The sequence below is a fragment of the Ochotona curzoniae genome, unplaced genomic scaffold (genome assembly GCF_017591425.1).
Source record: "Ochotona curzoniae isolate NIBS_2020 unplaced genomic scaffold, NIBS_Ocur_1.0 scaffold_3208, whole genome shotgun sequence".
Taxonomy (NCBI): domain Eukaryota; kingdom Metazoa; phylum Chordata; class Mammalia; order Lagomorpha; family Ochotonidae; genus Ochotona; species Ochotona curzoniae.
The window spans coordinates 54,417,815-54,442,415 of record NW_024467106.1 but is presented as its reverse complement, the minus strand read 5'-3'; the positions used below and the strand labels follow the sequence as shown (position 1 = coordinate 54,442,415).

The window sequence follows — 24,601 nt, the reverse complement described above, 5'->3', positions numbered from 1 at the left end:
CTTCTCCAGAGCGCAGGCAGGATCTGCTGCCCTACTCTGCATCGAAGTTAATGCACTCAGTGTGACTATGCCCCCTACCTTCCTTCCTTCTCAGCTTTCCTCCCACCTGTGGGAATGGAGTTTTCTAGCTGCCAACACCTCATGCCCTTCCTCCTCCTTTCCACGGGCTCCCTCCTCATCTACCTCACCCCAGCTGTGTACAAACCTGGAAGTTTTCTGAGACTACTCCAGGTGGTGTCAAATCACCTTCTCACCCTACATCACTTTTGCTGGGAACGGAGTTAGGAGCTACAACAAGCCATACCTATGCTGCACTTTCTTTTTCCATAAGTTTAAAAAGTTCACAGTGTTAAGCACTCTGAGATTTTCACTTTGCGTAACTCCACAACACAGAATTAACTGAAAGGCCGCTCAGACACTCACAGTTGGAAGAGTACACTCGTAAAAGCTGAAGACAAGGCAAAACCAAGCGATGATTCTGCAAATTCTGTTTGACCAAATTCAGTGTGATATTCAGAGCCCCATTAATTCTAGCTTTCACTCCAAATTTTTTATCTGTTTAAAAGAAGCAAAATTAGGATTTATTCACATGTAAATGTTGAATAAAATGAAAATATCATAAAGCAAGAATGTCTTATATTTCTATTGTGCTCCCATATTGTCAAATAAAATATAGATTCGAAATGATCAAAATTATAATCACATACTGAAAATACCTCTTACACTTGAAACAATGTAGTGAAGGGCATGTGGGAGACAGGTTAGGGTGGGAGAAAACAATGAGAACAGCCCACACTTAAGCCTGTTGCAAGTCAAAGGAAGAATATAACTGACCCACCGCAGATGTTCAGTCTGCACATCTCCCAGGAAAACCTTTACATAGCTGAGTACAACAATTCTAAATCAACTTAAAAATTAAACATTTCATATGGAAAATCTGGGATACCGACATCCCAAATCGGAGTTCCCGTGCTAGCTCCTCTCCTAAATCAGCTTCCTGTTGATGTGCACCCTAGGAGACAGATAAGATGGCCCAAATGCTTGGGTCACTTGTCACCCATGTGAGAAACCCAGGCAGAGTTCCAGGCTCTTGGCAGCTTCAGCCTGGCCCAGCCCAGACTGTTAAGGGCATTAGGAGAGTGAATCAAAAAATGCAAAATCAAATAATCATTCTGTCTTTCAAATACAATGAAAATAAATAACCAAGAAAAAAATTCTAAGTCAAAAACAAAAACTAAATATTCCTGTAGGAAAATTAATCTGACCTCTCAAGACATAAGAAAGTTTAGAAAATCATTAACACAGAAAAAAATTTCCTGTATGATGCCTTCAATGACATGAAAAATGGAAAACTGGGATGAACAGTAGAGAACAGCACAAAACTTTTTCAAATATACAGGAAAAATGCAGATGCCTACAACTTGAACATTTAATAAATACAAATTAAGTACACAAATATTTTAACTTCATGAAAACCAGAAGGTAAGTTATTTCTAATCACAGAAGGAAACATGAGGTGATACATAATGCAAAATAACAGTTTCTTATTTTAGTTTTCATTCTCACTTTTGGTAAAAAAAAAAAAAAAAATCTCAAAAGTAAATCTATCCCTCACACAAGATTCAAACAAAGACACAGGCAATACTTTTCTCTTTAGTAATTTATTCTGAAAATCAGAGAGGAGGAGATAGAGGCAGAGATCTTTCATCTTCTGATTCACTCCCCAGATGGTTGTATCAGCTGGCTCTGGGCCAGGTGGAAGCCAGCAGCCAGGACCCAGGAGCTTCTTTCAGGTCTCTCCCATGAATTACAGGGGCCCAAACACTCGGGTCATCTTCCGCTACTCTCCCAGGTGCATTAACAAAGAGCCAGACTGGAAGTGAAGCACCCGGGACAAAAGTGGCGCCCACTGCAAACAGTGGATTTTCCTTCCAACACCACACAATTCTTAAATAACTGAATATTTGCATATTTATTTCTTAAGACCCCACCAGGAAAATTAATATCCAATCAGTGTTGCTTACCAGTTTACAACTGCCAACTAAATAATAAAAAGATGTGCTTTGAATCTTCTTTTTTTTAATTCTTTATTTTATGATACAGTTTAATAGGCATTGGGGTTTCCCCTCCCTCTCCCCACCCTCCTGAATCTTAAACTACGTAAATACACACTTTTCAGGATGGTATTTCAGCCAAATAAATTTTATTTAAAATTTAAAATCTATACGCTGGGGCTGGCAGAGTGGTGTGTCAATTCTCTGGCCTATTTCGCTAGCATCCCATATGAGTGCCAGTTATTGTCCTGGCTAATCCACTTCTGGTCCAGCTCCCTACTAATGCCCTGGGAAAGCAGCAAAAGATGGCCCAAGGCCTTGGGCCCCTGAACACACATGGAAGACCCGGAAGAAACTCCTGGTTCCCAGGTTCAGACCCAGCTTTGACCACGCAGCCAAATGGGTAGTATAACAATGGATGGAAGATCCTCTCTCTCTCTATGTCTTCCTATATATAATTTTTTCAAGTAAAAATAAATATATCTTTTGTAAAAAAAAAAAAAAAGGTCATATGCATATGCCATAGGCAAAATTCTCATGATAATTCTAAGAGATTGGGGACTCATATAATCTTTGAACTTCGATTCCTGAGAGTCCATTTAAAAGATGTCTGTATCTGTTAAGCTAACCAGGCCAGGCCATAGTCAGGAGCTTCGTTAAGGTAGCAGGGGTCCAAGAAGCTGGGCCTTCTGCTGCTGCTTCCTCAGGCACACGAGCAGATAACTGAGTCAGAAACGGAGCAGCTGGGACAGGAACCAGCACGTATATGGAATGCAATCGGCAACAGCAGCTTAACACACTCTGCCACAAGGCTGGCCACTGGTCCCTCCTCTCTTGAAGGTTACTAGATAACCATACAAAGCATTCCATTACTAAAACCAGCAAAAAGCAGTAACAATTAGACTTTTCTAAAGTGAGCAAATTAAAGGCAGAAAGAATGAATTTTACAAAGATGACTCTAGAAGTTACAAAGATGGCCTAGACGTTAAACCTTTACCTTTTGGTCCAATCTTTGCCAGAACTGAATGAATCTGTATCATTAACTCCTCATTTGGGGGAGATTCTTTGCTGGCATTCGTAAGCAACTGTAACAGTATTTGTGAACCACCTTTGCCAACTAAGAAACTTGCTCTTCGACCTCCACCTAAAAGTTAGAAAAAAATGCTTTTCATAATAAAACCTTCCTATACCAGCTTATCACAATTTGTTCTTGTTCCACAAATGTTCACAGTGCTGATTGAAAAAAAAGAGTGCTAATTACTAAAACAAATACTGCCAATATCACTTTATTTCACTTACAAAGGACGCAATACATAAAGAATAAACATACAACACCAAAATTATAAGTTAAGTTCAGGCTCTTAAACGTATTGTTCCTGGAGTATTTGGAGGAACACTTACAGACACCAAAAAACAAAGTAACACCGCACAAAGAGATTTCAATGTTTCAGTTCAGTATTCGGAAGAGCCCCTGCTCCAAGTACCAGAAAATTCCACATAAAACACACATGAATCTTACATTATTGATGACTACTCACAAACAGAAATCAATCCGACAGAAACAAAAACTTACCAGCGGACACCAGCTCAACAAGAATGTTTAAGATATTAAGTGCAGTTTGAAGATCTTTCATGCTCTGAAATAAATAATTGATTTGTTTCATTAAGACACTGTAATTTTGTCATTCCCAAATATTTTTTTTCCACTTGTTGGGAACTGCCAACATTTTGCGAATGACTTTTCTCTAAAAACAAATATATTTGGGTTTCTACTATTCTCATATATTCAGTTTCTTTTGACTGCCACTAAAAATTTTTACAAATCATCTGAATTACTGCTTTCTTAGTGGCAACAATATCAAAGGAGGAATTAATCTGACAATTGAACTCTTCATCCTTCTACCAAACAGGTAGCAAAAGCCAGGAGGGGCATTTGGCTCAGCAGCTCAGCTGCCCACAGCCCACATGGATGCCTGGGTTCTACTTCGGCTTTCTTGCTGATGTACACCCTGGAGAGAGCAGGTATGACTCCATCCTTGAATCTCTGTTTCAAACTGGTCCATCCTCAGCTTTGCATCTGAGGAACAGATGGATAACTACGTCTCTTTGTTTCTCTGTATTCACGCTCCCTATCAAACAAATAAAATCAAAAGCAAATAAATAAATAATGTAAAAGGCACTTGGCCTGGAGTGATGGCTCCATTGACCAATCCTCCCCCTTGCACATGCCGGGATCCCACATGGGTGCCGGTTCTAATCCCGGTAGCTCCACCTCCCACCCAGCTCCCTCTTGTGGCCTGGGAAAGCAGCAGAGGATGACCCAAAGCCTTGAGACCTGGAGGAGACTCCTTGCTCCTGGTTTCAAATTGGCTCAGCTCCGGCCATTCTGGCCATTTGGGGAGTGAACCAGCGGATGGAAGACATTTCTGTCTCTACTTTTCTCTGTAAATCTGACTTTTCAATAAAAATAAATAAATCCTAAAAAATAATAATAATAATTTAACAGGCACTAAGATGTGTGTATGCCAACTCCCTCGTAGAGGGCAATCATGCTAGCTTTGTGTCCTAAGAATCCATTTACACAAACATTCAGGCACATTTACTTCATCAAAGGGCTCTACCCATTGGAAACTAGTCTGTACCTGGACACCTTATATCTTGGTCAATACATAACTTCCTTATCCTTTTTATGGGCTAAAAGATAAACTCCATTAAGCGAGGGATTCTCAAAAAGTTCACAGAAAATAGTAATTCCTCCATAAATATTTCTGGGTCTCCTCATTTGCCCATGTCCCTTGTTCATGTAACTTAATCATTTATTTTACATGCTTAGGCTTTTTTCAATTTCCTGTTATAAAAAACTTTCAAAAAACAACTAGACATTTTTATATGTGACGAAGCACATTTGTTTCTGGGATAAATGTCTAGGTCAGAACTTATGGGCATTCACATAGGCAGATGTCACCAAACTGCTGCACATCATATAATTTACAATTCCATCAGCAATGGAATCTAACTGACAAAGCCTGGTCAACCCACTCCATGATGTGAGAACGTATTTCAGTTATATTTCTCTTACTGGAAATGATGTTCAATCTCAAGTGACACTAGTCTTCTATTTCTGGGACCTGTCTATTCATAACCATTGCATATCTTTTTTTTTTTTGCATTGATTTGTAGCTCTTCATAGGATAAAGAAAAATCCATGTGGGGCTGGCACTACAGTGCAATGGTTTTGTGAGGCACCACCAATTGCAGCAATGGTGCCCCATAAGGATCCCAGCCACCCCACTTGCCATCCAGCTCCCCGCTAATGTGCCTGGGAAAGCAGTGGAGGACGGCCCAGGTTCCTGGAACCCTGCACCCACATGGGAGACCCAGAAGAAGCCCCCAGCTCCTGGATGTAGACTGGTCCGGTTCTGGCCATTTTGGCCTTTTAGTGAGTGAAGCAATGGATAAAAGTTATATCTCTGTCTCTTCTGTCACTTTGCTTTTAATCAATAGATAAATTTTTTAAAAAAAGAAAATGTATGAGTTTTCCAATTAATAATGGTGTTTACACTCATGCATTTTTGTAGCTGAATTTATCAGTCTTTTCTTTTATGGCCCCTGTTTGTTGCATACATATAGAAGCTTCTTTCTGTCAGGTTATTTTTTTAAAATCTCCCTATGCTTCTCTAGTACTAAGACTTAACTGTCCATATTTAACTATTAGTTTCATACGAAAAGAAAAATGAGGTAAAAACTCAATATTATACCTTTCCAGACGGTTAATGATTTGCCCCAGGTCTACTTGTTAAGCAGGTCCTTTACTTATCTGAAACACTACTTTGATTATGCAGTATTTAATTCCCACCAGCATTTTAGTTTATTTTGGGATTTCTCTATTCTGTTACACTGTCCACTACTTACTAAGCTATTTTAATCAATAAAGCTTTAAAATATTCTTTGATATTCGATAGGAGTTCCAACTTCACTTTTACAGAAATGTCCTAATTCTAATTTACTTTTCTTCCCATTTTAACTTCAGAGGCAAAACTCTCGGTTTTGTTTGTTTGTTTGTTTTTAATCTATCTATTTGAAAGGCAGAGTTGCAGAGCCAAGAACAAAGAAATCTTCCATTCACTAGTTCATCCACCAGATGGCAGCCACAACCAGGCTGAGCTAGGCTGAAACCAGGATTCAGCTGCTTCTTCCAGGTGTATCACATGGGAAGGACCCAATCACTTGACCTCATCTTCCGCTGCCTGTCCCAGGCACATGAGCAGGGAACTAGAGTGGAAGTGGAGCCGCCCAGACTCAAATCCATTCCAGGTAAGGATGCCAGCCCTTCAGGCACTGGCTTTACTGACACACAATGCCAGCCCCAAATTGTATTCCTACTGAAAAAGCCCTCGTTTTCTGCTAGGTGGTCTCAGAGCATGAGGGAACTGGCACTGGGGGCCAGTGGAACGGAGCAAGTCTGGGACTCCCGCACATGTTTAGGTCCTAGGCAGGTGGTAGTGGTGGTGGCGTTAGGGCCACAGGATGGCATGTTGGCCTGGTGTGCTGGTGGACTTGGGGACTCATTAACATGCCTGAGTCCTGGATGGACAGAGGGGTAAGGTCCCAGGCCGGCACATGTGCCAGAGGTCTGGATCTGGAATCCTGGATGAGCAGGCAGTGCTTCAGGCCAGCACACCTCCCCAACAGAAGACAGGGCTGAGGAACCCATGAGCTCATGGTAATGGGGGGTTTGGATTCATCAGGGAAGGAGGAATAGGATATGTAGGAGGGAGGACAGCTAAGGGAGTACATTATAGGTAAGGAGTGACTTCTGGGGGACTTCTGCCAACATGGCCACTGTATTTGCAGATAATTAAGGAAGCTAAGACACAGAGGTTTCAACCAGGCAAACTGAAGGATCTTTCTGGGTTAGATCAATGCACCAAGCCACATGCGAGACTTGAGTTGGGCTAATTAGCATTGACCACCATATAGCACTGCACATGAAAGCTAGAACCAGGGGCCTACTTGGTAAGGCTGGACCACAGTACCCACCAATGAGTGCTGGAGCAGGGGATGGGTCAGATCAGGCTAGGCCATGCCACTAACCAGCACACGAGAGAGCCAGGACTGAGGGCAGATTCTAAGAATATGTGGGCTGGTCCCTATGAGACTGTACTATCCCCTGGTTTGCTCAAGAGTTGGAGGTATCGACAGACCAAACTAGGTATAACCATGAACTCTCCAACACTCATGGATACCAGAGTTCAGAACAGGCCAGGCTGGTCCAGGCTAGTCCACGTGTGCCCACCTGCAGACACACCCAAAAGCTGGGTTGGGGCAGGCCAGGCCACAATATCCACCAGCACACACAAAGGCCAATACTGGGGGGTGGAGTATACTGGGTAAGGGCCTAAAAGCTATTGGCACGCATGAGATCTGGGCATGGTATGGAAACTTGGGAACTCTTCCTGGTAGACAGAAGCTCCCACTGATGAGCACGAGTCAGGGCTGAGTGTTTGTTAGGCCAGGCAAGGCTGTTCCACTTGTTGGCAGGTATGTGGGTTGGTTCTGGAACAGGTGTGGACTGGGCAAAGCTAGGCCAAACAGTAAGCACACTGGCAGGTGTGGGATCTAGGATATAGGCCATGTGGGCTAGGCTAGGTTCTCACACCTACTGGTTTCCATGAGAGCCAGAGATGGGGGCAGACTGGGCAGGGCTAAGCTACAGCACCCACTGGTGAGAGTTGGGACTGGAGGCTGCAGCATCTAATATAATAGCCAAGATGGGGGATGGGCTATGCTGGGCTGGGTCAGAGCAATCACCAGCATGCGCAAGATCTGTGGTTGGCAACAGGCCTGGTAAGGAAGTTAGGGAATGTCCTGGCTGGGCTGCGGTTCTCACTGGTGAGCGTAAGAGCAGGAATAGAGGTGGTGAGCAGGGCTAGACATGGCTGTAGCATGGGTGTGAACTGGGTCTGAGTGTGCAGGACTGGTCCAGGTTCAGCATCTGCTATGCTCACAAGAGTTAAAGTGGGTATAGAACAGGTTGGGCCCACTGAACCATGTGAAAGCTGGATTGTAGCACCCAACTGTAAGAGCCAGAATGAGTGAGGGCTGGTCAGGCAGGGTCACTGTAACTCCCAGGACAGGTGGTGGGCCAAGTGAGGCTGGACCAAGAACCTACCAGCATGCACAGGATCTGCTACTGGAAGGTGACCTGAAAGATGAGCATGGAGAACTCCTGTCAGGATGCAGTCCCTTCAGGTGAGTCCAAGAATCAAGGCTGAGAGCAGCCCAGACCAGGCCAGGTTACAGTACCAGCCAGCATATGTGTGCTCAGGTCTAGGAGCAGCCAAGGACAGGCCAGTCCCTAATATCCACTGGCAGACATGAGATCCAGGACAGGGCGCAGGACAGGCTGAGTTGGGCAGCTACACCAGCCAGTTCACATTACAGGCCAGGACTGGGGACTGGCTGCACTAGGAAAGGCCACAGCACCCACCAGCATGAGGTAGAACTGGAGGCAGACCAGGCCTAGCCAGGCTACAGCATCTGCTGGTGAATTCTGAGGCAAGGAGGGTCATGCGAGTTTGGGCTGCAGCATGCACCAGCACACGTAAGAACCAAGATGGGGGGTGGGAAGAAGGGATAATGAGCCTAATAGGGGGGTGTGGGGGCTCCACTGCTAGGTCACTACTCCCACTGGGGAGTGTGAGAACTAGGATTGGAGCAGACTAGGCTAGGCAGGGCTATAAAACCTGCTAACCTCCACATGAGCAAAGTAAGGAGGAGAATCAAGCTGCACTAAGTGACCATATCCACTGGTGCGGGCAGGAACCAGAGGAAATGCAGGCTGGATGGCTTTTGTTACAGCATCAGCTGGCAAGTGCCGCCCTGGGGGCAAGTCCTGTCATGGCAGACTCCCAGTACCACCTGGAAAGTGCAAGATTCAGGACCAGGAGAGGGCCTAGTAGGGAAATTGTGGGCATCCCTCTGATGGGCAAGCAGCTCCCACTAGAGAGCATGAGGACAAGGGCTGCAGGCAGGCCTGGCTGAAGCTCCCACCAGCATAACAGTAGACTGGATAGTGGGGTTGGCCAGGCTGAGCTAGTACACAGTACCTATTAATGTATGTAAGAACCAAAGGGGACACAGGAAGTGTTTTGTGTTAACCAGTCCTCAGCAGTCTATGGACCAGCCTGCTGCACATACTGGCATGTGTAGGAACTGAGGCTGGGGGCAGGCCTGGTGGGGGATTAGTTGCTCCGACTAGGCTGCAGTTCCCACTGGTGTATATGAGGGCTGAGTGTGTTGTGGACAGGGTTGGCCTGAGTTGGATCATGCAAGGGCCTGCATATGAGATGAAGCTAGAGACAGAACTGACTGGGCAACTACAACCACTGGTGTGTACAGGCTAAATGAGTAATGGACTAACTAGACCCTGCATTGTGCTGTCACAAAGGAGTCAGCACTGGGGTCACTTCTGGTGATGTTTCTTTGGGGGCCACCCTCCAACTGGATCAAAGGTCTCAAAACTCCAACCATTGGAAAAATCACAGGATCTGTGGTCTGACTATGGAGTGCCATGCTCAGGACTGTGCCTCTTCGATTGCTAAAGCCTGTGCAGCAGACGGCATGCGCAGATGCACATGGAGGACACGACAGATCTTTGAGGCCTGCAGGGGATATCTAGTACCATGGAGGGCAGAACAAATCGGACAACTCTCCCAGCCAAACGTTGACAGCAAGTAACTGGATGAGTGGAGACCCCAAGGTGGACTATATCAGACATGGGACCTTGGCAGGATTTCCTCAACCTTGGAACAGTGTCATCAATAGCATCTCAGAACTACTCAAACCACTCGGGCAGTGCCCTTGGAACATGTTCCACGCTGAGGACCACAGGATGGCATGGAGGGGCTGTCTCGCATCCCTGGGTATGGATGCAGTTAGGCTTCTGAGAGCTGCCCTCTCCCATTTTCTCCTCCTTTCCTCCAGACACAAAAAGGGACATAAAGGAAACAATGGTCTCAATCCACTTTCCCTCATTACTTGACTTTACCCACCCTTATCTGTGGCCACATGGGTAAGCATCCTTCTGCACTATGTAAACATCACCAACAATAAGAGACAGAGACAAAATGAGTGCTCTAAACTGCCAGATCTTTTATGGCAGTCCAGCAGCCTGCTAACAGGCCTAAGGAAGGCAGCAGAGGGGATCCTGCCACCCATATGGAAGCCCTGAAAGAAGCTCCAGGCTCCTGGTTTCAGCTGCTCGGCCCTGGCTATCGTGGCCATTTGCAAAATGAACAAGCAGATGAAAAATTTTCTCTGACCCTCCCCTTGCCTTACTCTATTAACTTTTCAAATATATAAATAAATCTTCAAACAAAAAAACATGAATTCATTCCTTGTTTTTAACACTGTCATGACTAAAATTCAAAATCCTGATTCTGAATACTTATCACAAAAAACACTAACACAGAAAATCAATTATCATCAATATAAAACACTCAACTAATACTAGTAAAACAGATCATGAATATATAACAACTGGTAAGCATTCCCAATATCTATCACTTATTATCTTCTACTAACTGAAATGGCATTAAGATTAAACTTTATGATTTAATTATACTCACAGGGAAATATACCAAATAACAATTTAAAGCATAAACTTTCATTCATTTGCTTTATCTCTAAGAAAAAATGTTGTAGGGCCTGGCACAGCGGCCTAGCGGCTAAAGTCCTAGCCTTGAACGTTCCAGGATCCCATAAGGGCGCCAGTTCTAAACCCTGGCAGCTCCACTTCCCATCCAGCTCCCTGCTTGTGGCCTGGGAAAGCAGTCGAGGACGGCCCAAAGGCTCGCACCCATGTGGGAGACCTGGAGAAAGTTCCTGGCTCCTGACTTCAGATAGGCACAGCACCAGCCATTGCACTCACTTGGGGAGTGAATCATCGGACGGAAGATCTTCCTCTCTGTCTCTCCTCCTCTCTATATATCTGACTTTGTAACGACAATAAAATAAATCTTTTAAAAGAAAAATGTTATATTTCTTGAATGTGCACACACAAAAAATATGTGAGGTCATTTCCCCCTTCAGCATTGCTTCATCTCAGCAGTTCACAGTGATTTACCTCTAAGGTGGTTAGCAGCACCTCCATTCCCGTAGAGCCTTTGGCTGTCATCTCTCTCCTCGTTTTTTCTGAAAAACAGAAAACAACTTGTCCTTAAACATCAACCCAGAAAGGATATGCACAGTTTTGTTACACATAGCTAAGACATAATCAGCAAGTCTACATTTTCCTAGGTGTTCCTTCTTCGGATGGTGCTGAGTCTGCGCTGTGTGGACCTCTAGATTTCAATTAACAAGACCTTCCTTGCAGTTCACTTTCCTGGCATTCCATCAGGGAATAAGGCAAGTCCCTAGGAATCTATCTAGAATTTTACAGCTGATGATACAGTACAACTGTCAGAACTGAAAGTGAGATAAGAATCATGGTAAGGCTCTTTCTTCATCTTCATGAGTATAGCTAGAAAACAATGAACCAAGATAAAGGAAAACAAAAATTTAACACTGTTGTTAAAGGTTCCGAATGTACTAATACTGTTTAAGAATTCTAGAACAAGCAAAATTTATCACCAGGAGGAAGGAGTCTCTAATGGAGACCAGATCACCCAAATGATCCCTTCCCTCACGCTCGGATTGGGAGTGGGGAACACACACACACACACATAAAAAATAAGAAGAAGAAAGAAACTCTGTTTCCATTATTTAAGGATTCCTAGAGCTTCTTTTAAATTCTTCTTTAATTAACAAAAGAAAAACTGATCACAGGCCAACATCCCACCTACTTTACCTATATTATTTCAAACATACTTTAATATGCTGGGGAAAAAAATTACTCTTTTCAAGGGATCAAAAATCTACAAAATCAACAGGTAAATTAAAATTTGATTCTTAAAACATTCACATAATCCAGAAGTTACAACAAGAAGAAACAAGGAATTTTTTGATATTTTTTGTAATTCTGAATGTTATGATATAATTCCATAGTGTCTGGGATTTCCCTACCCCTTCCCTAAATTCACACCTCCTGACTGATTTTGCCCATATTTTTACAAAGGCATAGTCCTTCATATACAGTCATAAGTCCATCAGTCTGTTAACTAAGCGTATCCTGACATTGCTGCTACAGACAACGTCAGACAGCCCAGCATCCTAAATGTAAAGATATAGCCAACAATTTCACTGGGAGTCCCTGTTTAATTTGGAAGTAGAGATGCACACTGCATTGTATGTTCACATACAGACATGAGAGTCTCTATTACACCACCACTATACATTCCCTTAAATGAGATGCAAAACAAGTCAACGAAACAAAGCCAACAACAGGAATGAAGTTAAAACAAAAAATTTACAGCACCAAGGAGTCAAACAACACATCACTGAATGAGCAAGACGTCACTGGAGAAATAAAAGCAAAACAAAAAGCCTCTTTAGTAAAACGATGTCACTGAGTAATCCACAAGCTAGCAAAGAATTCGACAAGATAAAAGAAACTGTGTGTAAGAAATGAAAATAAAAACAAAAACATCAAAACACATCGGCACCACCAAGAAAAGTACAGAAAGGGTTACTGATCGTACAATTTGCAAGAAGGCTGCCTTATACCAGACAGAATATATGATATTTGTCCTTTGGGGACTGACCTGTTTCACTGACCATAGTAGGTCTCTAGCTGGGACCATTTGGTTGCAAATGCTAGAATTCCTTTTTAATGGCTGAGTAGTATTCCATGAGTAGATGTACCACAGTCTCTTTATCTACTCCTCTGGATGGACATCTCGGTTGTTTCCATGTCTTTGCCATTGTAGAGTGTGTTGCTATAATTACAGGATTACAGATCCCTTTCTCATACGCAGATTTCATTTCCTTTGCATTTTCCCAGAAGTGAGACAGCTGGATCATATGGCAGGTCAACTTTCAGTTCTCTCAGCACTCTCCAATGCTGACTTCCATAGTGGTTGTACTAGCCTACACTCCCACCAGCAGTGAAGAGGGCACTTTTCCCCACACATCCACGCCAGTAGGTGTTGTTATTCGAGTTCTGACTGTAAGTCAATCTCACTGGAGTTAGGTGAACCACAATGTACTTTCATTTGTACTTCCTTGACAGCCAGGGAGCCTGAGCATCTTTTCATATGTCTATTAGCCATATGAATCTGTTCTTTTGAAAATTTCTTTCACCCATTTCTTAACAGGGTTGTTTTGCTATCATTGAATTTCTGAAGCTCTTTGTAAATCCTGGATATTAGTTTCCTATCACTCATGTAGTGTGCAAAGATTTTCTCCCATTCCATTGGTTGCTTCTTCACTTTGTTGACTGTCTCCTTTGCTGTACAGAAGCTTTTTAGTTTGATGTAGTCCCACTTGTTTGTTTTGGCTTTGACTTCCTCTGCTTTTGGTAACCTTTCTAAGAAGTCTTTCCCTGTTCCTATATCTTGGAGTGTGCCTACTCTGTTTTCCTTTAATAGTTTGATGGTTTCTGGGTACAGATTTAGGTCCTTGACCCATTTAGAGTTGATTTTTTTTTTATAAGGTGACAGGTGAGGCCTTGTTTCTTAATTCTGCAAGCTGCTATCTAATTGTCCCAAAAGCATCTCTTGACTAGACCAGGCTTTTTCCCTGGATTGTTTTCAGTTTCCTTGTCAAAGACTAGTAGGCTGCACATGTGTGGGCTCCCTTCTGGGGTTTCTATTCTGCTCCATTGATCCTCTGTTTCTGTGCCAGTACCAGACTGTTTTGATGACCACTGCCCTGTAGTATGTCTTAAGGTCTGGAATTGTGATTCCTCCAGCTTGATTTTTATTCCTCAGGATAGCTTTGGCTATCTGTGTTCTCTTGTGCTTTCAGATGAACTTTTGTATCTTCTTTTCTATTTCTGAGAAGAATATTGTTGGGATTTTGATTGGAATTTTAACAGAAATGTTATTAAAGTACTGCTGCTAAATATTAAGGTAGCTGCTGGCTTTCCCCTTCCATGCCCAAAATAGGCACATGTGTGTGAGAATAGAGTGAGAAAAATCATAGAAATCAAGCACAAGTTTTAGAATAAAATAACAGAATAAAATAGAAAGAAAAGGTTTTTATTCTTAATATCCATTTAACTTGTCCAAATAATGTTATGTTAATATTAAAAATTTGTAATCTTGAAGTAACTTTTTTTTAGCAAGGATATTCACCTCTTAATGCATGCTCTTAATTTATCTTTTTTTTTTTTTACATTTACTTATTTTTATTGCAAAGTCAGATAAACAGAGAGGAGGAGGAGAGACAGAGAGGAAGATCTTCCATCTGATGATTTACTCCCCAAGTGACCACAATGGCCAGTGTTGTGCTGATCTGAAGTCAGGAGCCAGGAACTTCCTCCAGGTCTCCCACGAGGGTGCAGGGTCCCAAGGCTTTGGGCCGTCCTCGACTGCTTTCCCAGGCCACAGGCAGGGAGCTGGATGGAAAGTGGAGCTGCCAAGACTAGAACCGGTGACCATATGGGATCCCCATGCGTTCAAGGCGAGGACTTTAGCAGCTAGGCCACTGCACCGGGCCCTAATTTATCAATGTTTATTTAGGTTTTCTCACATGTCTCAGCGCAAATGCAGCATTTCTTGGGTACCCTTGTCAATACCTGATATCAGTATAGTATTGTGAGAAACATAAAACTGCATTCCTGATGGCATTTACTGAGCACTTTAATATTCCTCTTGATGGCTCTTACGTAAATTTCACCACAGTCCCATGACATGTTACCTCTCTCTTGCAGAAGGTGCAGCTACATCTCAGAGATTCAGTAGCTTCCCTAAGGAACCTACCCACATGAATGGAGCCGATTTTCACAGTGGGAGCATGACAACAGCCAGCTCTTCCATAGCACCTGATAGCTTTCCGTCTACATTCTGTGTGAGGGCTGCCCTGGGCTCCAGGATGGCATGGGAAAGTCTCTGGCAAAGGATGACACAAACTCCCATGCTCTGCCAAGAAAGGCTAGTCATCCAGGGGAAAAAGCTGCTGGACCACAAGAAAATCTACCCTAACCAAGACGCACCCTTCCAGTCCACCTTGCAGTAAGCAATTAGCCTCAGACGGTGTGGCGTGCCCACTGGACCACTGGAACGTGTTCATCCTAACTCCACTGTTTCCACCAGTCTGCTCTGGTGCACTCATTCCCTCCCCACCTGGATGCCGACACCTGCCACTACAAGTAAACTGGATGGAATTCACAGCAAAACTCATACAGAAGTAAAACATCACAAACATGGTACCAATGATCGGTGTCCTCCACAGCCTCTCAGCTTTCCCCTTGTTGAGCCAGTTTAATAAGGTTCGATTCTCACAGGAAATCAGACATTCACCAAAAGTTTGAACATCCCTAGCATCTACTTTTAAGCATTCGAAAAACAAAGCAGAGACTAAAGCCTACCTTGACTTTGAACGAGATGAAGAATCTTTGATGTGACATATCTGGTAGCGTCAGCGTCTGCAGATTCAGCATTTATCTTCTCCAACTGAGCCAGGAGTCCCACAATCCGAGAATTATTGGTCACACTGCTAAAAAAAATGATAATAAAGAACAAAGTATGTTACATCTGGATACATTCTATGTCAATCATAAATCAAGTACCATAAGATCGCTGTTTAATAAAACTGTACTTTTCCTAAAACATTAAGCACGTACACACAGAACATTTCCTTACTGTTAACATTGCTAAAATTCTACTGATTTAACTAAGCCATTCATTTGGTTTAGTTTGCTTTAGTCAGTTCCCTGCTTCCTAAAGGAAGAGGGCAGGACATTTAGAGTCCTGCATGTCATTTTAAGGAGTTTGGCTTCTACGAGTGAGACAGAAGTTTCTGAGAAGAGGGATGCTTTCTCACTTTTAAGAACACTCTTCCACTGGACGCCAGCCCTGTGGCATTTTCTAGGTGTTTGCCCCCTCACTCATCCTTTCCCTGACTCACATCTATCTCACCCTTTCGAATGGGTCAGACCCATTAGCACACAAACAAGGGCTGGGCAAGCCTAGCAGGCAGACACTCCCCATTTCTCACCACAGGGTTCTCTTCTGCTCCCTGAGGTCTTCCACAAGCCTCCCGTGGACACCTGCAGCCTCAACACAGCCAGCATCCTCAGCACTATCCAAAACAAATGGCTTGGCCTTGTGTCACACAGTGCCCACTTCCACCCATGTCTCCAATTCCAATAACAAAACATAGCCATACCATTCACCACTGTCTGAGGCTATTTAAGTCCCATGCAGGCAGAGACCCTGCACATCTTATTCCACAACCCCGGTTACCAGGAACTGTAGCTAGCACTGATCAGACTGTTTCTATAGGGACCAGACAAACAAACAAACAAAAACATGGACTACATTGCATTTGTGCATTCATTCTACTGTCAGATTGACAAACAGACATAAAACTTAAATCTGGAAGTAATTCACTTGACAGAATATATTAATGTTGAAAAAAATCACCATATTATTTGAAAATGTAACTAACATGCCACTGAAAATATTTATAAACATAGCCACATTTTTTCGGATAACCAGCATATTGTATAAACAGAAACAGCATTGTACATTAATCTTAAAAGGAAGGCTAAAATTTTAATATGTATACTATATCATTAAAATAAGGTTTCAAAATATGTAATACACTATTCTTGTGTACATTTATAATGCATATAAATGTATTACACAGAGTATAATTATACACACATACATGAATTATGTATTAGATATATAAATAAATGCATTCTATAGATAAAGACAAGGAAATTATAATATAAAATTCAGAACTACCTCCAAAGATAATGTAGCAAAATGCTCTTAAGCAGTAATACACACATTATAATTATTTATTTCTTGGATGATCGGATCAAAGGATCCTTTTCCTTCTCTATTTGCTTTTGTAAGTACCTAATTTTGTGAAATTAAAAAAATATATATGGAGACAAAAGTCAGTTTATATATTTTAGTTTTTACAAATTTTCTTTTCCTTCCAACATTGTAGGAGGAAGGAATGATTCCTTAATACTCTTCATCATAAACCTGAATAAGCAAGAACTTTCATATTATGGGAAATTTCAAAAGGGAAAAAATAATACAATGACTTACTCACTATTTAGCTTCAACAATTATCAATTCATGGGCAACCTACTTCTCACACACCTACATTCAAGCACACACATCACACATCACACTGGCTAATTCTGAAGCAAATGTAAGATTCATCTCCTCTAGGGAAAAAAAAAATCTGGTATTATCTGTTTCTAAAATATAAAAGCTCTTGGGACCAGCACTGGGGCATAGCAAGTTAAGCCTCCACCTGTGGAACTGGCGATCCCATTTGGGGGCCAGTCAGAGTCCCGCTGCTCCCCTTCAGATTCAGCTCCCTGCTAATGGCCTGGGAAAACAGTGGGCACAGCCCAAGTGCTTGAGTGCCCTATTACATGTCTGATTGTGTATAGAAGTACAGCATTTATAATTTACCTCAAGCAGGTGAGGAAGTGTTGTGGCTTAATGTAGGAATATGAACTCAGATTTACACATATTTTACGTTTTCTGCACTAGGTTACTGGTGCTCAAACTGTCCTATCCCATTTGGGAGCCTCTTCATGCCAGCTCCTGAGTCCTTCTGATACAATCCTGTCCCTTGATAGCACACTGGCTTTCTTGTGATCTTCTTGACAAGCAAGTCTCAAAATGCAATCTGCAAAATTCTGTGAATACCTGAGTCGCTTGCAAAGTATCTGAAAAGCCAAAGTCTTTCTTCATACAAATATTAAAATTATTTACCTATGACATTGCAGTGACAATTATACTACTAGTTTAAACACAGACGAAAAATAAACAGCTAGAAACTGGTTAGAGTCCAGTTGGCTCCCCTTCCCATCCAGCTCCCTGCTTGTGGCCTGGGAAAGCAGCAGAGGACAGCCCAAAGCCTTGGGACCCTGTACCCTGGTGGGAGACCAGGAAGAGGCTCCTTCCTCCCAATTTCAGATCAGCTCTGGCTGTTGCATCCATTTGAGGAATGAACGGGTGGATGGAAGTTCTCTCTTACTCTCTCTCAGTCTCTCCTTCTGTAACTGTGCTCTTTCAAATAAAAAATTTTTTAGAAATCTTAAAAAAAAAAAAAACTACAATAGCTGTCTTGGGAAAAAAACCACATATGCAAATGAACTGCAAGTGAACCAGCAATCTTTTTGACAGATTCCACTACTAGCAACTTTCTGATAGTCATAAAACTAATAAATACAGCTGTTTAAATACCATGAAAAATGTGTCAATATTAGCAACCTACATAGCTAAATCAATACTTTTCAAATGACAAACGATGTAAAAATGACTAGAGTGCAAGAGAGGTGAAAGGACTTTAATGTACTAAAACATACTGACATGGTTCCAAGTTCCACATAGGAACTAACACCAAGAAACCAGCATACCAAGTTTCAGTGCAATATAAAAAAATAAATAAATAATCATTTCCACTTGAACAGTAAACACTATGGCTTTTTTCCAAACTGCATTATCATTCCAAACTATCCTTCATTTGCAATTACTATTCTTGGCTTAATCACTTTTTTAGTTTGTTTTTCTCCAAAAGCTGAATGCACCATTTTATATTCCTCACCCACAAATCAAGGGACCAATAAGCTGCCTTCATAATCACACATCTCTGTGGGCTGAGATTTGTCCTTTCCCATCCTTCAATCATGAACACCACCCCAAAATGTGTATATAACGTTATATATGCATAATTGTCTATGTGTGTGTGTGCGTGTCACAATAATCTGAACTGCAAAGCAGATGAGTCTTGCTGTCTTCCATTAAGCCAAATGTGAAAGAGATCTACCAAAACGCAAACCACGTCACTCTTCTTACTATTTTTTAACTTGAAAAATGAGATTTTTAGGGCCCAGTGCGATTGCTTGATGACTAAATCCTTGCCTTTCAGGTGTCAGGATCCCATGTGGGCACTGCTTTGTGTGCTGGCTGCTCCGTCTCCCACCCAGCTCCCTGCCTGTGGCCTGGGAAAGCAGTAGAAGATGAACTAAAGCCTTGGGACCCCGCACCTGCGTGGGAGATGCAGCAGAAGCTCTTGGCTCCTGGTTCAGCTCCATTGTAGGCAGTTAGAAAGTGGACCAGCAGATAGAAGAGCTTTTTCTTTGTCTCTCTTTCTCTCTGTAAACCTGCCTTTCCAATAAAAATAAATCAATCTTTTTTTTTTAAATGAGCTTTTTAAGTACAAAAATGCCAAATGTTATACAATAAATTAGTTTTAAAATGAATTTATGTGTTATAATTCGCTTTAATTTATAAAGAAATAAATAAAAGATAAAATAATCCATATAAACAAAAGGTTTTTTTATGATATCATTAACTTACAGACAAATGAGCTTTCTTTTTTTTTTTTCCTTTTTTTTTTTTTGCCCTTAAAGAAAAGAATCCTCCAGATCTCCCACACGGATGCAGGGTCAAGATTCTGGACCAGCCTCTCCTGCCTTCCCAGACCACAAGCAAGAAGTAGAGAAGCCAAAACACAAACCAGTGCCCACGTGTGATCCGGCGCTTGAAGGATTAGCCACTTGAGCCATTGCATTGGGAGCAACAGCAGGAGATGAACCAAGTGTTGAGCTGCTGCCATTCACAACGGGAAACTGGAAGAAGCAGCAGGCTCCCGGCCAGTGAGGATATCTGGGAGATAAAGAAATGCAAGATCTCTCTCCCTTTCAAATAATTTTTTTAAAAAAACAAATATTCTTTAAACAAAAGGTCATCTATTAGTTTTCAGTAGTTAATAAAACATACACTGTTCAATTTAACATCATGTAATTCACACACACACATACACCCAAAACACCAAACATATGCTATAGTCCATTTGAAATTAAGAACCTCCTTTGTCAGTGACTTTGAAAAGTTTTTATTAAACCACTACCAAAAATTCTTGCACTAGGTGATCCTTCATGAACATCACGTTCTCCCACATGATGGAAGCACTGATGAATTTTTCTACAGGCAGGCTAGAAAACGAGCACTGAAAACAGAGATGATTTCCCTTATTTCTATTCTTCTCACTTTTACCATGAAAACTGGACAAAACTACACTCCAAGCCGCTTCCCAACTCAGTTCACTGATGACTTGCTGCCACTGGTAGCCAGGGTCACAGAGGGAACGCCAGAGGGCAACTCTGCCTCTGAACGGCTGTCAGAGCGCAACACTGAAGGCTGGACCGCAGCCCGAGACACTACCCTCAAAGCAGGAGCTTTTCTACTTTTCATTTTTGATGTTCACACAGTTGACAAGGATACACATCATGAGGACCGCTGTTTAGGGTGGAGAGGGTCAAGGCACGGGGAAGGTGGGTGACAAAAATGCTCCCAATCTTCCTATTCTTCCACATTTGTAGGGAGAGGGGGAAATGAGGAAAGAAAAGGACGCCACTCTTATCTGCCAAATGACATTAGTACCTGGGGATGTGGGTGGTCCCTTGATGTCATCTTAGAGACCCTGATGTGGGGTCCGGCGCGTTAGCATAGTGGTTAAAGTCCTCATCTTGAACATGCCAGGATCCCATATGGGCGCTGGTTCTAATCCCAGCAGCTCCACTTCCCATCTAGCTCCCTGCTTGTGGCCTGGGAAAGCAGTTGAGGACGGCCCAAAGCCTTTGGACCCTACACCTGTGTGGGAGACCTGGAGAAAGTTCCTGGCTTCTGGCTTTGGACTGGCTCAGCTCCATCCGTTGCGGCCACTTAGGAAGTGAACCATCAGACCATCTCTGTCTCTCCTCCTCTCTGTATATCTGCCTTTCCAAAATAAATAAATAAATAAATAAATAAAATAAACCTTAAAAAAAAAGAAAAGAAAAGAAAGCCCTCCCTGAAGTGGAGAAGAATGCCCAAAGGGGGCCCCGTGCAATAGCGTAGTGGTTAAGGTACTCGCCTTGAACACACTGGGATCCCATGTGGGCGCTGGTTCTAATCCCAGAGGCTCCACTTCCTGTCCAGCTCGCTGCCTGTGGCCTGGGAAAGCAGTGGAAGATGAACCAAAGCCTTGGGATCCTGCACCCAAGTGGGAGACCCAGAGGAGGCTCCTGGCTTTGGATTGGCTCAGCTCCTACTGTTGTGGCCGCTCAGGGAGTGAACCATCAGATGGAAGATCTTCCTCTCTGTCTCTCGTCCTCTCTGTATATCTACCTTTCCAATAAAAATAAATAAATCTTATTTAAAATGCCCAAGGGTATCATTTGAATGACCTTGATTGTTCTGAGACACCATAGCTCTTGTTGCTCCAAGGTTGAGAAAATCCTTCCCAAGTCCATTGGCTGACAGAGTCCACTCCAGTGCCTCCATCACCCAGACACTTTCTGCCAAAGCCCAGCCTTTCTGGGCTCCATCTTTGAACACGGCACTCAACACCCATGCAGGCCTAAATGAGCTGGCCATTCTGTCTCCCATATGCACCTGGGCATGCTGTCCACCACACAGGCAAAAGCAAGTGAGGAGGCCCAGTCCTGACACATGCATGCGGTCCAAGGTCAGAGCACAATTCCTATGATCTTCTCGGTGGCTGGAGTCTTGAGTCCAATGGCCCAGTTAGGGAGTCCCCCGAGGAACTTCACTGAAGCTGAGCCCACACCTGACTCCTGCATTTGCCAGCCAGTGTAGGGTCTGGCTCAGTCCATCACCTGCATCAGCCTACACACACATTGGTGACTAGGTGCCCGATCAGTTTTGTCCCCAACCCCATGTGCTGTGGAAACCAACAGGTGCTGTGGCCCAACCCAACACAGCCTAAACTGGTCTTTATGCATAACAGCGGGAACTGCAGCCTGGTTGAGGTGATCCCCAATAATCTTCATCAGGCCCGCCCCAGCCCAGGTTCCTGCACTTGCCAGTATGTGCAGCAGACTAGTCTGGTCCATGCAACGTTCCAATCAGGATCTCACATACACCTAAGAGTGTTGCAGCTTAGCTTAGCCCACCCCACAACCAGTCCACACATATGCCAACAGTTGCCAATGCCTTGTCCAGCTTGACTCTCATGCCCTCCTAAGGGAGCTGCAGCCCATCAGAGGAATACCTACAGTGTCCCTACGAGACCCACTTACAATCCCAGATCTTGCACTTTCGGTGGGATACTGCAATCCAGTCTGACACAACTTGTACCCTAACCTGGCACTTGCCAGTGGATGCTGAGGCAAAGCCTGGTCAATCGGCACTTATTCTGGCACTAGCATGCGCCAGCAGATGCAGTGGCCTGGCTTAGCCCAGCTCTCCCTCAAACCCAGTTCGCATGCAGGCTGAGGGTTCTTGCCGCCCTGCCCATCCCAATCTGTCCCCAGCCCCAGCTCCCATGCTCCCCAGATGGAGCAGAGGCCCAGCAAGAGGGAACCCTGCAGCTCCTTCAATAGGCTCACTCCAACCCTCTTGTCTTGTGTGTGGCAGTGGGTGCTGTAGCCAAATCTAGCATGGTGCATCTCACCTTGGCTTTACCAGCAGGTGCTGTAACATGGCTCTGCACGGCTTGTCCCAAGTCCCAGTTCATTCCCAGTTCATAGGGTGGGGGGAGCTGCTTCATCCGAGCCCAGCCTGGCCAACGCCCCAGTCCCAGACTTAATATGAACTGGTAGATGTTGCATTCTAATCAGGCCTGGCCTGCATCCAATCCTGACTCTCGCACCTGCCAGCGGGTAAACAAACTGGCCCAGCCCAGCACACACCCAGACCTGAACACATGCATGCTGACAGATATTGTAGCCCAGCCTGGCCAGGACTGCCACCAGCCTTGGTTCTCCTGCTCACAAGCCAAGGCTGTATTTAAAAGGGGAGTTCCTCAAGTCACACCCCGCTATCGGACCAGCTCCCAATCACAGATCTTGTGCACACTGGTGGGTGTTTTTCTCAGCCTGACTTGGCCCACCTCCAGTCCCGACCTTCACTGTGAGGTACTGACTGCAACCTTGTCAGACCAGCCCATACCCATTCCGGCTTTCACTTGTGAGTGCTACACAGTAGCCCTGCCTGGCCCATTCCCAGATCCGGATCTCACACATGCCAGTGGATGCTAGGTCCTTACCTGTCATAATACACCCCCAGTTTCAGTCTTCGTATACGTTGCTGGATGTTGCAACCGAGCCCAGCCCACACCCAATTCTTAGATGCGCCTGCCAGGCCTCTTCCCAACCCCAGCACTCATGAATGTCAGTGAGTTCCATGGTCATCCCTAGCTCAGCCCATCACCACTCCCAGCTTTTGAGCAAACCAGCTGGTATTACAGTCCCACAGGGATGATACCATAAATCCCCCACAGAATCTGAACCCAGAATCTGTTCTCTTATATGCTGGCTAGTGTCATGGCCCAGCCTAACATTACCCATCCCCTGTTCTGACATTCACTGGTTGGTACTGTGGACTAGCCCAATCAGGCAGGCCCTCCAGCCCTAGCTTTCATGTGTGCCAGTGGGTGGTGGTCTGTGCTAACCAGTCCAACTCAGGAATCCCATGTGGGTGGGTGCATTGGTCTGACCCAGAAAGGTCCTCTGGTTTCCCTTCTCCGAACTACCGAGTCTCAGCCACTTCTGCAAGTGTGGTGGCCTGGTCAGTCACTTTAAAAATCATAATAATAAGAAGCAATTATACTAGCATACTGGTCTAGGTAATACAAATTCGGCATTAACCAGGCCTAGAATGCCTGCCAGCTATTGGCCAGCTATTGCCCACCAGCAGGGTACACAGGCCCACAGGCAATGCAAACTAGGCAGTTGCCTACAGCTAGCCAAAGCGGGAACATTTTAAATCAAGACACCAAGAAGCTGTCTCCTCACTGCCTCTCCCTATTTTTAGACCAACCAAAATCAGATTGCGGCCAACCTTTGGAGGTTCCACGTTTATTAATGTTATTCAGGGTACAGGAAGAAAAGCACAGAATTGAACATATGATCAATAAGAAACACATTAAGCCAGGTTAACCCCCAATGTATATTTTAGGGGAACATCACTCAAATATTTCTTTGAAGTTAGTGGTCTCATGATGGTTTCGATCCTGAATTTACATTCAATCTCAGAGCTATTCTATTGAAAACATACATTTTCTTGGATGCTGCAAAAGTCTCAATGGCATAGAGGGATGACTTCTAAAACAAAGAATTTCCTAAGAAAGCGCAAGGGGTATAAAAGTTATCTTCACATCTTAAGTAAATTTTATCTTTTTCACCTTAAAAGATATATCTAGTACAGGCAACAAAGACTTCTTCACACATCGCAGCAAAGAAAATGAAATCCATAAACATATACTAAAGTTTACACTTTAATAGGATTCACAGAAACTGAGATTTAATTTCAAGTAACATGGCTTTATTTGCAAAATATTTTAAATATTTAAAATATTTTCAAAATATCTTATTTGCAAAATATCTTTCACAAATGTTCCTTATTTATGACTATTATTCTGACTTAAATCGTGTTTAATGTTTCTCTTTGAATACCAGA

At 43.4% G+C, this 24,601-nt stretch overlaps 1 protein-coding gene across 10 annotated transcripts in view; it reads right to left on the bottom strand.

Moving 5' to 3' along the window:
- AGTPBP1 (ATP/GTP binding carboxypeptidase 1) overlaps positions 1-24,601 on the bottom strand; it is a 179,374-nt gene that overhangs the window by 109,131 nt on the left and 45,642 nt on the right. For 5 of the 10 annotated variants that reach the window (XM_040963438.1, XM_040963436.1, XM_040963440.1 and 2 more), the window contains exons 3-7: positions 15,526-15,653; positions 11,182-11,249; positions 3,628-3,691; positions 3,052-3,198; positions 424-555 (exon numbers count right to left, since the gene is read on the bottom strand). In XM_040963438.1, coding sequence (XP_040819372.1) covers positions 424-555; positions 3,052-3,198; positions 3,628-3,691; positions 11,182-11,249; positions 15,526-15,653 — 539 coding nt within the window. Of the gene's footprint in view, positions 1-423; positions 556-3,051; positions 3,199-3,627; positions 3,692-11,181; positions 11,250-15,525; positions 15,654-22,595; positions 22,673-24,601 lie in introns of those variants that run through there. The other 5 variants (XM_040963434.1, XM_040963435.1, XM_040963433.1 and 2 more) reach the window with 5 other exon arrangements.